Below are 18,082 nucleotides of genomic sequence, written 5' to 3'. Positions count from 1 at the left end.
TTATTTCGCAAGCTATATGTAACTGTTTAGTATTTAGTCTTCTAATTAAAGATTTTGTGGTCACACAAACAATAACACGAAAGTAAAACATACACAAGTAATAATAAACTCCAACACTCTTCTAAATACATTCATGGGCATGGTTTTGGTGAAAAATACATCTTCTTCAATATTTATAGTTATATTACCTCTAAATCTGAAAATTTTAGTTTGTTGTAAATATGAGCTATTCTGATAGTTTTGTATGTAACCTTTACCATAGTCATTGATGAAACTAAAATCAAGATTAAGATTTTATCAAAATAAGGGGGGGGGGGGGGGGCGTGGGGGCACACACTTTATCGGCGATGGAGGGGATGGGTGTGGTGCAGCGTGGTCCTCACTTGTTTTGACAACGTACTTTCTTCGTTATTTTTACAAACAAATGCCTTTATTTTTACCTGAAAAAATAAATTCATTGGCTGGTTTTTTTTCCCTATTTTGATAATGCATGTAGTAGTAGTAGTAGTAGTAGTAGCAGCAGTACTTAATGAAATGATTTGTAGTTGAAACGTAAGTTTGATCAAACCGATGATTCGAGGGTAATACCCCTCTCGCATTATTTACAATTTGAGGTTTGGGCAAAAGTACCTACATCATGTATTCTCTGATTTTTATTTGGGGGGGGGGGGGGGGGTATTTTGTGTGTGTGGGTTTTTTTTTTGTTGTTTTTTTTTTTTGGTTCCATTTTTATTCATTTTTTTGCTTGACAAATATGAAGTCTAGTTTTTCTTCCCCTACTATTGAAGAAAACCAAAACAATGCTAATTGCCTTTGACATACCTACAGTGTATTGTGGAGAAGTATCAATATGAAAAATTCATACTAGGTACATATATTGATTATGACTAGGTAATTTATCATGACTTTGGGGTAATGTACATTAGCAAAAGTCAAGGTGACTGGGTATTGGTGAAAATATTTGTATAGTAGATGAAGCAAGAAATGAAGGAGATATTCAGCTAAAGAACACACATGCACACACATGCACCCACCCACACACACACACACACACGCACAGTGTGTGTACATGTGTATTGGGTATCTGAGTGGGGGTGGTTAACGCACGCGAATTCGATCTTCAGATCGGCAGTATGTGAGAGGGTATGGTGGTCACCAAATCAGACCACAGACGTGGATAGCGTGTATAGATCTTATGTATGCATACATGTTCATAACCCCCCCCCCCCCTTCTAGACCCAATAAAAAATAAAGATAGAACCAATAACTTATCCAAAATGTGTTATTCCTGCCAATCACCTACATACATGTAGGTCATCCAGCATATTCTGTAACTTTTTGAAATGACCACTTGTGAGGTACTAACACATAGTACCAAGTGCGGGTCCAGAGGGATGTGGGTCCGCCCCCCCCCCCCCCTTTTTGTGGACCAAAAAGTTTAACGAGTTATTCAATTTTAACGAGTTTCTGAGTCAAAATGATATGAAAGGTGGATACTTACATCACTCAAATTTATCAACACTAGTATATCATTTAATTCTAGGATAAATAAGATCACTGATATGTATTTACGGTATTTTCCTCAGATACAAGCATCACTTAAAAATTCTTAAAAAGTATATATGTAACATAAAAGTTTTGTTAAAGAAGTATTCATTTTAAAACGAAGTGCCAGATAATGCTCAGAATGCAGGATTTTGCACCATTTACCCCTGAACAACCCCCCCCCCCAACCCCCCCTCCCCCCCGCCTACTAGGAGTAACCTTCTATTTCCTCTTCTTCTTTTTTTTTTTTCATTGTGAAATCAGGTCTGAGTATGGATAATAGAATGACTAGAACTTTGGAAACAAGTACACTGGTAGTTTTTAATTTTCATTTGTTCATGTATGAAAGACTGTGTCACGATCTCCCTATGATGTTATGTACACCAGCAAAGGGTAAAATGGGTAGGGGTGGAGGTTGTGAAAAGTACCTAAAAGATCAAGTGCTGGACCCCCCCCCCCCCCTCCCTCCTTTCACTAATTCCTGGATCCGCCTATGCATATAGTGCATTTACTACTATGTGTCACAAGTGGCCTTCTTTAAATCTTACAACAAGTAGAAAATAATTATGCAAAACGACTTATGAAGTTAATTGGCAGGGAAATCACACGTTTGGATGACTTACTGCTTCTATGTTATTTTTTTCATTGGGTAGGGGGTGTACATAAGGTTTATACATGCTATCCACACGTCAGGTGCCAGTGCATGGGTAGACCTTCTTTGCTCATCACCGTATAAGAAATAACATTTAAACTTTATACAAATAATTCTCAGAGCCATAATTTTATAGTCCACTCAATCATAAATACCCGGTAGTGAAATCCAATCCGTTGCACAAACAAATGCATCGACGACGATAGGATTTTTCTGTTTTGTGACACCCAAGTGTTTCCTTTAAATGTTTTATTTCTTTATTTTCCTTTAAAACACTCTTTACTATGGGCATGACAATGCATTACTTAATTCATTTGAGGTGATAACAACCTGGATACAGCCATATCTTATCTGACTTCGATAGTAACGACCGAACGTTCTACATGCACTGTAAGTGAACGACTACTGGACGGTAAGTTGATTTTTTATTTTTAAGATTTTTCTCTTTTATCGAGATTCCGACACCGGTTATCACGCTTGTTTTAAGTTTTGAAATGTCCACTGTCAGTTCACATGCATGTTATGAATACTGACATAAGGTTGATAACTAGCTATGTAAAGTTCACGCAGTTTTCTGATCCACCGTGGCGTTCTCGGATATCGTCACACAGAATAGAACAGTTTATTTACTTAATTACCGCGTATGAGGGGGCGTGACCAATGAAATGAAATATGATAAATATCAGAACATATTTCATAAATATACGCCCACATGATGGAAGTTTTAGTGTTTTAAGTGTTGCATGATTGATGTAGCGGGAAAGTAAACTGCCATATCAACAATATATCGACATGTGTTTGTCCTCGACGTCTCACATTCCGGGGTACCCCTGCAATAATTGCTGTCCTATTTGATTATGGTGGATATGATATGCGCCCTTTCTTATCCAGTACAGAAGTGGACACTTAGGGGATCTATAGCCGCATGTGAAATAGAAAATAGGTAGTAACAGGGTTGTAGCATTGCGGAGATAGGGAGAAAGATATCATAATGTTAGATCACTATAGGCAGCGTGGGGATAAAATGGTGGTAGTTAAGTATAAGTATGACAGGCTTGTAAACACAGTGTTGTAGTTTTAATATGACAAACAGAGAAATATACCCTTGGGGACATAGTATTGTAGTGTTAGTATGTTAGACTTGTGGACATAGTATTGTAGTGTTAGTATGTTAGACTTGTGGACATAGTATTGTAGTGTTAGTATGACAGACTTGTGGACATAATATTGTAGTGTTAGTATGACAGACTTGGGACATAATATTGTAGTGTTAGTATGTCAGACTTAGGGACATAGTATTGTAGTGTTAGTATGACAGGCTCGTGGACATAGTATTGTAGTGTTAGTATGACAGACTTAGGGACATAGTATTGTAGTGTTAGTATGACAGCCTTGTGGACATAGTATTGTAGTGTTAGTATGACAGACTTGTGGACATAATATTATAGTGTTAGTATGGCAGATGTGGTGACATATTATTGTAGTGTTAATATGACAGACTTGTGGACATAGTATTGTAGTGTTAGTATGACAGACTTAGGGACATAATATTGTTGTGTTAGTATGACAGACTTGTGGACATAGTATTGCAGTGTTAGTATGTCAGACTTAGGGACATAGTATTGTAGTGTTAGTATGACAGACTCGTGGACATAGTATTGTAGTGTTAATATGACAGACTTGTGGACATAGTAATGTAGTGTTAGTATGACAGACTTAGGGACATAATATGGTAGTGTTAGTATGACAGACTTAGGGACATAGTATTGTAGTGTTAGTATGACAGGCTCGTGGACATAGTATTGTAGTGTTAGTATGACAGACTTAGGGACATAGTATTGTAGTGTTAGTATGACAGCCTTGTGGACATAGTATTGTAGTGTTAGTATGACAGACTTGTGGACATAATATTATAGTGTTAGTATGGCAGATGTGGTGACATATTATTGTAGTGTTAATATGACAGACTTGTGGACATAGTATTGTAGTGTTAGTATGACAGACTTAGGGACATAATATTGTTGTGTTAGTATGACAGACTTGTGGACATAGTATTGCAGTGTTAGTATGTCAGACTTAGGGACATAGTATTGTAGTGTTAGTATGACAGACTCGTGGACATAGTATTGTAGTGTTAATATGACAGACTTGTGGACATAGTAATGTAGTGTTAGTATGACAGACTTAGGGACATAATATGGTAGTGTTAGTATGACAGACTTAGGGACATAATATTGTAGTGTTAGTATGACAGACTTGTGGGCATAATATTGTAGTGTTAATATGACAGACTTAGGGACATAGTATTGTAGTGTTAGTGTGACAGACTTGTGGACATAATATTGTAGTGTTAGTATGACAGACTTGTGGTTGAGTAGTGGGGAGGCTATAAAATAGAACATAGTAATTGTTTTCGCAAAAGAAGCTGTCCTTACAAAACAAGGCAAAGCATACCACGTAGTTATCATTATATTTCTGTGTGTGTGTTCTTTTATGCCTGTAAAATGTTTGATTGATGAATTTGTAGATTTTACCTGTATAATATAGGTAGACGGGCATCACTAATAGATGCATAATACACAAACTGTTTTCCACCTGCTTGTAATCTCTTTTTCCACTGCAAGCAAACTGAGATCTTGTTAATGCCCTCTACTATTACTCTTTAACTTTCGATAAATATAAAGACTTCAAAATCAATATAGATTTGTTGTTGATTTATATCAAAATGTCACCAAACAGTTGTCATTGTTACGTAATAGTCAGTCATAAAACAACAGTCTCAAAATATGTTACACAGCGAATTGTTGTCGTAAAACCATTTTCCTTTCCTTGGGGACAGAAAGACTGTACCTTGTAAAAATTCTTATATCAAATCAAAATTGAAAAGGGACAGCTCTTTGTCACATCTAATCACATGCAATAAATTGGTCTTCTTCCCTGTAATAAATTGGCCCTCTTTCCTGTAATAAGTTGGTTCTCTTTCCTGTAATAAACTGGTTCTCTTCCCTGTAATAAATTGGTTCTCTTTTCGTATGTAAAATTAAGTCCTGAACGTTAGGAAGAAGTATAAATTGGTATCCGAAAAACAAAAATCTCCAAAGTACAGAAAAACAAATCACAACGCGTGACAGCTATATCAATTGACACATATAGCTAATGGTGTATGATAAACTGCTATACATTTACGATCACCGCAACAAGTTCAAAGAAAATCGACAAGCATTCATTCATTTACAGAAGTTTAAATGCTTACATTTTGTAATTGTAATGGCATCTCCATTTCTGCAATAAAACCGATTTAAATTCAGTTGTGATCAGAGTGACAGAACAAATTATATAGATTCATCAATTGCGAGTTTAATTTTTCGGAAAATGAACTTTTATCAGAGGAGAGAAATATTTAGTTAAAAAGAGTGTATTAGAATTTGGCTTTATTTGATATCACACATGAAAGGGTTCATTTCATGCCTTGAACTGAGATTTCCATACAGAGATAATACAATTCACGTAACGTAAGCGGGTAGGGTCGGTAAGCATTCGATTCGTTATATTTTTACAGCTATCTATTTATGTTCGATGTGGAAACGATACGAACGATAAACTGTATAAATTCCGGCTTGTGGTACATTTAATTTTATACAAATTCATCTGTTTCTGTGACTAATGCAAGATTGTAATCACGAAAAATAGGGATCACGGCCATTCTTATAACAGTTTAAATGAAGTACGGACGATTAGATGATTTTGATGATACTTATATCGCGATTATCAAACGATACACACCTCACACTATTAAAAATTTTAAATACCCTTTGGTTTTTCAAAATTATACTAGATTTTTTCTTGAATGGCACGACCGTGCACAACACACCTATTTAATTCCTGTACGTTTTATGTTTAATACTACAGCATCTAGATTCGCAACTACACTGTACCAAGAAGAAGTGCTGAAAATGGGAACTGCAACCGTCATGATGTGTTTTACATTGAAAAAGGAGACATTTGACTCGGAAGGTAAGTCATATTAAAACATAGAATCTCATTTAAGGTTCTGCCAAAGTCAAACTGGTTTAATTTCTGCCTGGGTGTTCTATCCCAGTTTCTAGATTGGCAACATTTCAGCATCATACGTTATACAGAAATTGTCTGTCTTATTTCATAAATAGAAATGAAATATACAGGTAATTTTTATAATGAAGCGGACTCTAATCAACGACTTTCAATCAATGAACAATATTCAAATAAGAAATATTGTTCTGTATTAATGCTTAATAATAATATTTATGTGTATCATATCATATAAAGAAATAGAGTGCAATATTTTCCTAATCTGCATAAGTGACAGATTAGATTTGGTACCAGCAGTTTTCAATACAATAGAATATATAGGTGGGGGGGGGGGTATGTAGATTAAAACTCTAGCGATTCAGATGAAATTCGTTTACATATAGGTTTGATTTACGCTTTATTCTGGACATGATCAGTAAATTAATTTTTTCAGAAATATATATTTGTTTACATATCTACGTCTAGTGGAACTTTTTTCTGCTGCTTACAATTTAATTTTTGCAGTTGATCTTCATTGGAAAGAAATGTAAAATGGTGATTTAAAAATGGTTGTTAATATCTGATCATGTTCTGCCCCACATACCTTGTTTTAGATTCGAGAAACAGGATTTAAGATTGAATTACACCTTTTCTGTCTCTTTGCGTTAAAGATTACACACGTACGTGATCGATTAAAGTCTACTGAGTTGTTTGAGAGCCCATAAATAAAATTCACTAATTGTCTTCCAAAAACAGAGTTGTTTTACGGAGTGGTCTGGGAGAGGAGGTATCTCTATGGGAAATTCATCAAAGCTGATCAAAAAATTAATACATGATATCTTATATCACCTGAAAAATATGAACTAGTTAATGACAGTCTAATGAATTAATTAGGACAGTGTGACGTGGTATATTTCATCAATAAGAAATGCTCTATTTCTCCATGTGTTTCTCGACAATCTTTTAATGTCTAAAGAAAAGAAAAGAAAAATGTCCATTTATTAGAAGCTTTGACACCGACCTCATCAAAATAAAAAAGTATGAGATTTGAGCCCTTTCATAGTACATTTGCATTAATCCGGACAAAACAAACGTTTTTATAAATAACACATGTGTACCATAAAAAAAATTTCCAGTGAAATTGGTCTTGCAGAACCATGTCAGTTTGACTTAGGCGGGACCTTATCCAAAACACTTTGCTGGAGATAAAAGATGTGTGATGATTTAAATTCTAGAATTAACGCTTGAAACATACAGAAAACAAATGAAAATCACTTGAAGCGTTTTGTCCAGTCTGTGTGATTTCTGAAGTTGGGGTAACATCGACATAAACATCAGACTGGGGTTTTGTTTTTAAACAGAGGCCCATGCGCTGTATCATACCATACCGGGCATTTGTTTCCATGGCAATGCGGAATTACAAACGGTGTGTGACTGTGGGGAGAAAGGAGACAAGATGATCACGGCGACATCAGATGATGGGAGGTAACTACGAGTGTATAAATTCACGAGCGACGTTATATATCCAAGATTAAATAAACCGCAGATGTTTTCGTAAACATGATCAATAAATTAAAATACATCTAAACTTTAATCATGTTGATACATACAGTGTAATTTCGGGGACTGCTTGTGTTAATACCTTCTAGTGAATGTGATGATGAGACATCTTAGCCCTCTTTCCAATTGATGAATATATACAAGATAATAGAGTGCGCATTCGTGCACAGTTCGATGAAGGAACCGATAATGGGGTTTTAATTCAGTTTTTGTAAAACTGGAATTTACGGACTGCATTTTAAACGTTTTTCATAATGTTAGACAGTCGCATGGGCCCCTCGAACTTAAAGAACAAGGCAAAGATAAACAGTAGGCCTGTACATAATTTCTTTAATACATTGCTTGTTGTATTATAATTGCACCTCAAACACGCTGACGAAAGAATTTCATTTTACTCATAGCTTCGGTTGTTCTATATTAGTCTCTTCATCCGCCAATTATTAGGCTACATCTAGTAAAAATATTGAATTCTGCTGCCTTTCGAATTCTGGTTTCTCATTTTTTCTTTTGATTTTACAATCCATCATCGGAAATTATGCTGAAACATGTTGAATTTTGCATCCGAACTGGTATTACAAGAAATTGGTCTTTGAATTCTATGATAATTGTCTTTCATTTGTTAAAACTGTGCTTGGATTTTCCTTTCTTGTTATAAATGTATTTTTATTCATCTTCCTATCTGGATACCACAAATAAGGGAGGTGTGTAATTACGATCACACTTGCATTCGTTCTCTTTCATTATCACGTAAAACTTACACGGTACCAATTTTGATGCACCAGATGCGCATTTCGACAAATAATGTCTCTTCAGTGATGCTCAACCTAAATTTTTGAAATCCGGAATAACAATAAACTTGTAAGAGCTATTTTAGGGGAAAACAGAGTGCCTAAAAGTGGAATCAAATTCGTCTAAGGATAAGAACTATGCACGAGGGAGATAATCCTTAATTTTGAAATGAATTTCTAAATTTTAACCCAGCAATTAAATATACATCCGTATTTTCAAGCTAGTAACGAAGTACTTAGCTACTGGGCTGTAGTAGACCCTCGGGGACTAACAGTCTACCAGCAGAGGCCTTGACCCAGGGGTCATAATGTAAAACTTATACGGTACCAAATATATGTATTTTCAGACGTCTATTTATACATTCCTAAGCACTGTCTTTAGTGCCGTCTAGATCTCCAAGGTTACTTACAAAATTCCATCTTCATCTTAATCCACCAGCTAGTTCTCCTCCCACCAATAATTGTAAGAGGAAAAGTCTTGTTTGACACATAATAATTATACCATAAGTTTCCCTTCCCTTACAAGTTTATTTACTGTATGTTGTTTACTCAAATTGGCAATACGTTAGCCACTTAACAACCCTCCTAGCCTAAAACCTTCCAACAATATCGTAAATCATAATTTCCTACAGTTATAGTTTCTACGAATCTGGTACATTGATTTACTATAGTAAAACTTTCATACATATATAGTTTCATTTACTATAGTAAAACTGATATATTGATTTATTTTAGTAAAACCCTGACATTTTCAAAGTTAACTTCTTTCTGTTATAAATCTTTTCTTCAGCCATATTGTGATTAATCTTTATCAGAGTCAGACACTGTTCTGTTTATTCGTCAGCCTTATTAGGATTCATCTTTATCAGAGTCAGACAATGTTCTGTTTATTCTTCAGCCTTATTAGGATTCATCTTTATCAGAGTCAGACACTGTTCTGTTTATTCTTCAGCCTTATTAGGATTCCTCTTTATCAGAGTCAGACAATGTTCTGTTTATTCTTCAGCCTTATTAGGATTCCTCTTTATCAGAGTCAGACAATGTTCTGTTTATTCTTCAGCCTTATTAGGATTCCTCTTTATCAGAGTCAGACAATGTTCTGTTTATTCTTCAGCCACATTGTGATTCATCTTTATCAGAGTCAGACAATGTTCTGTTTATTCTTCAGCCACATTGTGATTCCTCTTTATCAGAGTCAGACAATGTTCTGCTTATTCTTCAGCCTTATTAGGATTCCTCTTTATCAGAGTCAGACAATGTTCTGTTTATTCTTCAGCCACATTGTGATTCATCTTTATCATTTCGCTTACCTCACGGTGGACATTACATTTGTAGTGGACGATGCAAAATATTTGAAGCCGCTGTCTGAGCCATACCACTTAGAGGTAAGAGCTGGCAATGCATGTACGCCATGATTTAGTGGACGCTTCATCCAGTTCAACTTTCTTTATTCCGATGATAGTTAAAGAAGCATGGATTAAAGAACTCACTTATTTTGAAGAATTTGATTATTTCAATTCTTACATTTGTACAATTATTTAAAAACTGCATGTAGTTGAATTGAAATTGTTATTTTGATGTTGCATATCATTTGATGAATATCTTTTAGAAATGGACCTTTGTTAATTTCTTTATAGTTCATAAAAGAACTAGAAAGGTCGGTGTCTGAACATCTCAATGATTTCGTTGAGGACTGTAAAAGGTAAACCACACCTTGTACTATTCACGTGATATACGATATTAATTTTCCTTTTTTATCATCTTTCATTTGACATGCCTCAATCTCTTCATATATTTTTCAAATATAAGCGAAAATGTAATAACTATATTATTTGTATATTAATAAGTTTTGTGCATACATCCTGTTTGTATTGCTGATTTATTGCAGTTTATGCTGTCCAATCAGAAGAGCCCCTGGTATCACGTGGACATATGGCTACACCGGTGACGAACGCCTACTTGAGACTGACTACGAGGAAATACTGTACGAGACACAGAGCAAATGGCAGAATATCAAAATCGCCAGATCAAGAGAGTTCGGCAATGTTCTTCTGCTCGATGATGATATAAGTAAGTATCGGGTAACAAAAATACCCGCAAATGTGTAAAATTACTTAAAATGATTTCAATGATTAAATATGCTAATTGAAAGTGTGGTATTTTGCATCTCGATTGGAATGTGATACACCATTATGATTGTATATAAATTGGAGGTGTTACAAAAGTGTATCTTGTATGTGTTGTTTTGTATGTACAATGTATGTACACTGTACAATGTACATGTGACTGTGGCAGACTAGTGACATTTCCTAGTCCTCAAATCTGCTTAAACAATGCTACAACTCCCGTAAAATATAGGTACATGTATTAAAGGATGATCACGACACCAGTACCGTCGGGAATAAATATCTTCTCATTTCGTTAAAGCTGACTTCACGGTCGCAACCGCAAATAAGAAGACAGCTATCCCATTCTATTGCAATTTCAATATTTGTGCATGGTGTCTTATTTCGTTCAGTTTTGTCTTTTTGTAGTATGAAATACGTTACGAAATCTTTACGTTTGACGCTATATTTTTGCATCATTCTATTATGACATCACCATTGAAAGCTTTCCGTTAGCCAATCAAACTGCATATTACAAAAAATTTGCATTATGATTCTATTTTGCAGTGCTTGGTGAGAGTGATTTGATTTACACAGAAACACTATTAGGAATCGGAAAGAACGACTTTAAAAATAAACACATACTTATCCTTGGAGGTGGAGACGGGGGCGTTTTACACGAGTTGTTAAAACAGTCACCGGCTAATATCCTCATGGCGGAAGTAAGACATCAAAAAGGGAAACAATTTGTTCATTATAGAATATTTATTCAAATAAGCTACAATTTCAACAGAATTGTTTTAAATATACTAGTACCTAAATACAAATGCATATCTCTACATATATTGTTAAAATTTATATCTTTAAGATATTTTTGTAAACTAATTCGACTATTGTTAATATATAAAAATAATTACAGGTTAGTATAAACCTGAATTAATAATCGATATCGATATACTTAGAATTCATCAGAAAACTATATTTGTAGATAGACGAAGAGGTGGTTATAGCCTGTGATAAGTACTTAAAGAAAGTATGTGGTGATACTATGAAGAAGAGGGAGGGGACGAATTATAAGGTGAGCTTAAGATATCATACTCGTTTTGCTAAGCATGAATATCATCAGTAAAATAATTTGGAAGTTAAAGTGAAGTTAAAGTAGTATATTCAAAGTACATTTAATCTAGTCGATGATTTCAAAGACAGTGAGAGTTTTTTGTTATACAAATACATGTAAAAGTAAGAGTAATTTATAAATTTTGTTTCAAATTGATAGACTACAATTTCGGATATGGATATTCAAACTTTTCGCGAACTATGGCGAGCTACGTCACAGATATGTGAACAGCAGGTGTGTCTTAATAAATGTTACTGTACTTAGATAAAGATTTGTGATTGTGTGCAAGAACTTAAAGACACACTAGAATCCGGAAGAAAATATGATTACATCATCAACGATTTGACGGAATTTTCTGTCGACAAAAATCAGTACGGTGAGTATGAATGAAATTGTTGCAATACGTAGGAGTAACTCTGGCGAAGCTAATATTCTAAATTCCTGATTTTCAGGGATTTTATTAGGTTATCTGCATTTAGAATTAATGTATTAGATTGCTTATGATAGATCTACCGATGTATTCATTGTGTTCTCTATTATCCTTCCTAAGGTCTGTTTGCACCTCTCTAACCATGATCCATTCGTTTTAAAGCTGCCCTCTCCTTTCATTGACTACAGGGATACTCTCCTATTTCCCACATTGATATATTGATCTACAGTTTCAGTGTTTGAGAAATCTTCCCTTTCCTATCATTATCTACAGGGATACTCTCCTCTTTCCCACATTGATATATCGATCTACAGTTTCAGTGTTTGGGAAATCGTCCCTTTCCTATCATTATCTACAGGGATACTCTCCTCTTTCCCACATTGATATATCGATCTACAGTTTCAGTGTTTGAGAAATCTTCCCTTTCCTTTCATTATCTACAGGGATACTTTCCTCTTTCCCACATTGATATATCGATCTACAGTTTCAGTGTTTGAGAAATCTTCCCTTTCCTTGTTTTCCTTTATTTTTCTATTGATACTGATTTTGACGACGTTTACATGATCTAGACGGAGGGCTCACGGAGGGTGTGACCGATCAACAGGGGATATTTACTCATTCTAGACACATTATTTCATTTCTAGTGGTTCTTCGAAGCCGTGTTTGCCCTGTTCTCTATTTTGTATTCTCTGTGAGATTTATTATAGTGAGGCCAAAAATAGGTGTGCTTCCTATTACATGTAAAACTTATACGGTACCAATTTTGATACACCAGATGCGCATTTCGACAAATAATGTCTCTTCAGTGATGCTCAACCGAAATGTTTGAAATCCGAAATAACTATGAAGTTTTAGAGCTAAATATAGCCAAAAACAGCGTGCCAAAAAAGTGGAGCCAAATTCGTCCAAGGATAAGAGCTATGCATGAGGGAAATAATCCTTAACTTTGAAATGAATTTCTAAATTTTATAACAGCAATTAAATATACATCCGTATTTACAAAAATAGGGTCGGAGTAGGTAATTTATTATATTTTTTTTTGCCTTATTTTTAATTCATTAGATATTTGTCTTGTATCACCGGGAAAGAAACGTATACACGATACTTACTCTTGTGGCTACTGACATTATCCAGTATTCACAATTTAAATCTAACTATTTTAAAAATGTAATATCAGTCAAGTGATTCAACCACTGACGCAACTATGTCAACGCATACTGTGGCATAGAACCTCGATATTGATTGATCGATTGATTGTATATTGTTTAACGTTTAATGGAGACTTCACCATTGCCGATGAAGGGCTACAAGATTTAGGCCTATGCTCGGCGCCTACGGACCTTCGAGCAGGGATGGGTCTTTATCCTGCCACACCCGCTGTGACACGGCTTCGGTTTTTGCGGTCTCAACCGAAGGACCGCCCCATTTACTCGTCTCTCACGACAAGCAAGGGGTACTGAGTATCTATTTTAACCCGGATCCCCACGGGTATCTCGATCCAAAATACTAGTATTCCCGACTTTCCCTTCTAATCCGAAGAAACTGTTGCTACAATTTTGAAATAATAGGAACGAGTTAAAGTTAAAAATATTATATCTTTACATTGATCAAATGTATACGTTGTGTTGATAATTCAACGTTTGTATCAACAGCGTTGATGATGTAACGTTGATTCATTTCCTTTGATTGACCGGTCGACAGGGGATGCTTACTCCTCCTAGGCACCTGATTCCACCCCTGGTGTGTCCAGGGGACCTTGTTTACCCAACTATCTACTCTGTATTGCTTATAGGAGTTATGAGATTGATCACTGTTCGTTATCTTCGACTTTCATTGAACGTAATATTATAAAAAGGGTTCTAAGTTGAAGAAACGTTGGATACTGGTAGATCAGGACAACCATTGGTTAGTGCTAAAACAACGCCGAGGACTTGCTGGATAAATCCCCCCCCCCCAATAATGTTTACTTACGATATCAATAGGTTCAAAGGGGTACACTAGATGAAAGAAGATACAGACAAATCATTGGCGTGAATGAATTTATAATTAATTTATATTTGTAGTCGGGAATAATTCATTTAAACTGGTGGCGGTGACTGAGAAGTCATAGGTTCGAGCCTCGTTTGTAACTTGGTCCCGTCAAACTTGAGAAGTAAAAATAGGTAGTGACTAGTGCTTCGCCAAACTCTACTCATTTAGAAACGATATTTGCGGGTCTTTCGTATGGCAACTTAAATACATGTACTGAGAGAGGGCCTACATAGGCTATGCCTGTTTCCCAATCCTGTTGCGTTTCTCAATAAAATATGTTTAAATTAAAATATTAAGGTCCCATGTCATAGATGGCGTTTGCAAGATAAAGAATTCTCATTCTTGCAGCTCAAGAATCATACAAAGAATTAAATTTGTACAATTTCAATGAAATCTGGTAAAACAAATATCGAAGGGGTGCAAAGCAAACAAAACACATTTTTACACAGACATGAGTAAAATCTTCTCGAATACGACGTAAAATAACATGCGTGAATTTGACTACGGATATATTTGACTCTGTTCACCTGATCAAGATAAAGGGCTCACGGAGGGTGTGAATGATCGACAAGGGATACTTACTCCTCCTGGGCACCTGATCCCACCCTTTGTATATTCAGGGGCCATGTTTCTCCAATTCTTAATTTTGCATTCCTTATAGGAGTTAAATGTATGATATTGATCACTGTTCGTCATCTTCACCTTTTCGGGAAAAAAAATCAACACAGACCACAACATCTATCAAATCTTAGCTTTCTCTTCTACAGGGTTTTCATACCAGTTTGAAACAAGTTGTGTGATTCTAGAACTCTCGATGAAAGTTTTGCAACCTGGAGGAAAATATCTAGCAAGAGTATGTAGTCAATTGTGAATACAATCAATGCTTGTACATTTGTATAAAATGGTACGCATTTTAATTGAATGAGACAAATGCTATCACATTTATTGTTCCTGTCAATGTATTGGATGTACTTTACACTTGAAAGCAGTTTCTTGCATTTTACCTAAGATGTGAACACTTTCATACTTTATTTGTTCCTCAAACATATACGTGCTCCTCTGTCATTTATTGTAAGAAAATATACATAAAGGTTTTGTTGAAAATACGCCCTTTACCTACGAACTGACGTCCAGTTACTCCAGGGTGAATCTAATATATGTTACTCTATTCTGCAGGGCAATTGTTTGAGCGCCCGTAATTACATTAAAAGGTTTGAGAAGGATGTGCGGGCTCTTGGTCTCGAGTTCACAAGAACAGATCTCCATGTTCCGTCATTCAAAGAGACGTATCCTTTTTCAAAAAGAGATTGAAAGAGAATTGTACGTTTTTTATATCGTGATAATGTTTTTGATATGAATTTTTTGCTTCCTTAAAGTATTACCAGATATTGCTTGTATGAAGTACGAAACCAGATTAACACAGATGGATGATAAGGAAGCAGATTCAAGTGACGGTCCAAATTAGTGATAATACTCATAATTATATACTTCTAATGATTTGGGGAAAAAATCATTTGTGTGCATTTGCGGTGTAAATGGGAATATAGATTGTTAATTAGAATTATTAATTCATTGTTGTTCAGTAAGCTGTTTGCACCCATTTCCATCTTTTGGAACATATGACCTGAACACTTAGATACACATGTACTAGCTGTAGATGTGGCAAGTATGAATAGTTTTGTCGCAAATAGAAGTGCATTATATGTAGGTCTGGAGAAATCCAGATGTTGTAATGTTATATTCGGAAACAGGAAACAGGTAGATGCCATTTGTACCGTGTATTATATACCCCGTACTTTAAATGACCGGATATTGATTTCCAGTGTTGCATTCTAGACGTTGCATGCTTGTCTATACAATGGATCGAGGGCAGAACTGGGAAAACGTGGTCCAGAAAAGAAACAACATGAGCAATATCATACCAATATATGGATTTCATTTTACAATTTTCTGGAGGACCTATCCGGTTCTCGAGTTAAACGAAAAGGTTTATACAACATCGCAAAAACGTTAGGACTAAAACCACACTGCTACTTTTGTAGAATTATTGTAGTTTTAGTGATAGCGTCAACATATATGATTTTTGCGACAATCTGTATCGCCATTCCTTGCGATAAATTAAAGGTGAGGCTTTCATAAACCATAGAATGCTGTTTGTTTTAATAAAAGTTAAATTCGGAAATATCTATTCTTATATATTGTCATCAGCCATCCAAACAAATATATTTGTGATTCTACAGAAGTACTCTTAAATTGATATTATAAAGATGTTGGTGACATTATATACATAGGATTTGGCATTCCCATGGACACATATTCCGCTCCATTAGCAGACCTGTTTTGGTCTTCTTTTGTGACAGACTTTATTCAGACGCTTCACAACGAGAACAAATCTCTTGTTGTGACTCTCAATTCGCTATTTAAATGCATTATGTTTGATCTATTAACATGTGACTGATCAACAGGGGTGCTTACTCATCATAAACACCTGACCCCACATCTGGTGTTTCAAAGGATCCGTGTTTGTACTACCCTATTCATAGAATGTTACAGGGGTTGCAACAGTCTCGTTTAAAGTATTTACCAATACAACCTATCAGGGTGTACAATGCTGTCTGCCGGGTTTCAATTAATTAAACCGTTCTATACACACTGATTTTGAGTACGGAATACTCTGTTTACCCGATCAAGATGTGGGATTCACGGCGGTTGTGACCGGTCGACAGGGAATTCTTACTCCTAGGCACCTGATCCCACCTCTGGTATCTCCAGGGGTTCGTGTTTGCCTCATTCTTAATTTTGCTTTCTTTATAGGAGTTATTAGATCGATCGCTGTTATCTTCACCTTCTTTCATTTTACGGTTTGGTATTATCTTCCTGTGTTTATGAATACAGTGTAGTTACAGTGTACTACATGTACGTTTTGAATACCATGGATTCTGTAATGAAAAAGAGAAGATAACGAACAGTGACCAATCTGATAAATCGTATACAAAATACGAAAATGAGAGTACGATAAACATGTACTCGTGGAAACATCATGGTATCTACATATCCACCTGTTAACCTGCCATAACCGCGGTGATTAATGGCTCATGTGACCGTTCAACATAGGGTGTTTACTCATTCTATACACCCAACTCCCACCTCCGGTGTTTGAAGGAGTCCGTTGTGTCTTTTCGAGCTCAATAAATCGTCATATGCGTGAAGATAGATATTCTTAATAGCTACAGTGTCATAGAACGTCGTCGATTTGTCTGACGGTCGAGTTGATGGACACAGTAAATGATCGTGTCGCCTCATGTACAAAACTATAATATAAAAGCAGGTCAGCTAATAAAGGAGCACAATTCGTTCCCATTTCAAGTCCACAAATTGTTTTCTAACTTAGATATTGTAAACAAGGAACTGATGTCTTTTTTCAACCTCGAGGTACTTGTGGATAGAATTAAAATTGTGTTTAAGGAAGTAATATTTTGATAATTAAGATGATCGTAAGAGGTGAATCATCGTCAGAAACCTACGGCTGATTACGCTTCGTTACTCTCTCCATCACCCGTGGGTCCATTCATTCCTACTCGCTTGTTCTCATAAATATTAAAAAATATTGTCCAATCAAAGTAATCGTTATGGTAACGGAACTCTTCTGTTTTTAAAGGTAGCATTAACATTAATTTGCTATCACAACAATTGCATACCGAAATTGGACTGAAGGCGTCTTGTTGATTGGACAAATTCGTTCAGGGTATACCATGAGCGCCCAATCAGATTGCCTCATTAATTATTTATGAGAACGAGTGAGTAGGA

General features: G+C 35.6%; 1 protein-coding gene across 2 annotated transcripts; it reads left to right on the top strand.

Annotated features, from left to right (window-relative positions):
• The first annotated feature begins 1,805 nt into the window (after positions 1 to 1,805).
• Positions 1,806 to 16,457, top strand: LOC130047840 (spermine synthase-like). 2 transcript variants are annotated; one of them, XM_056143458.1, is made up of 12 exons: positions 1,806 to 2,609; positions 6,107 to 6,211; positions 7,606 to 7,729; positions 9,869 to 9,977; positions 10,230 to 10,294; positions 10,481 to 10,662; positions 11,265 to 11,419; positions 11,686 to 11,775; positions 12,079 to 12,190; positions 15,043 to 15,128; positions 15,452 to 15,561; positions 15,661 to 16,457. In XM_056143458.1, exons 2-12 carry the CDS (start codon positions 6,151 to 6,153, stop codon positions 15,704 to 15,706), a joined length of 1,140 nt encoding a protein of 379 aa, XP_055999433.1. In that variant the 5' UTR covers positions 1,806 to 2,609; positions 6,107 to 6,150; the 3' UTR covers positions 15,707 to 16,457. The 2 variants fall into 2 exon arrangements, with proteins under 2 accessions (XP_055999433.1, XP_055999434.1); XM_056143459.1 differs by lacking the exons at positions 1,806 to 2,609; positions 6,107 to 6,211 and having other exon boundaries at positions 9,928 to 9,977.
• The last annotated feature ends 1,625 nt before the right edge of the window (positions 16,458 to 18,082 follow it).

This window comes from Ostrea edulis, chromosome 7 (genome assembly GCF_947568905.1).
Source record: "Ostrea edulis chromosome 7, xbOstEdul1.1, whole genome shotgun sequence".
Lineage (NCBI taxonomy): Eukaryota > Metazoa > Mollusca > Bivalvia > Ostreida > Ostreidae > Ostrea > Ostrea edulis.
The sequence above is the reverse complement of the archived record's forward strand: the minus strand, read 5'-3'. Positions and strand labels throughout refer to the sequence as shown.

Coding starts and splice junctions, on each gene's coding strand:
- LOC130047840 (XM_056143458.1), top strand. CDS start 6,151: ATGGGAACTGCAACCGTCATGATGTGTTTTACATTGAAAAAGGAGACA. Junction 10,663..11,264: donor TCTGCTCGATGATGATATAA/GTAAGTATCGGG, acceptor TCTATTTTGCAG/TGCTTGGTGAGAGTGATTTG. Junction 11,776..12,078: donor GGGAGGGGACGAATTATAAG/GTGAGCTTAAGA, acceptor TACTGTACTTAG/ATAAAGATTTGTGATTGTGT.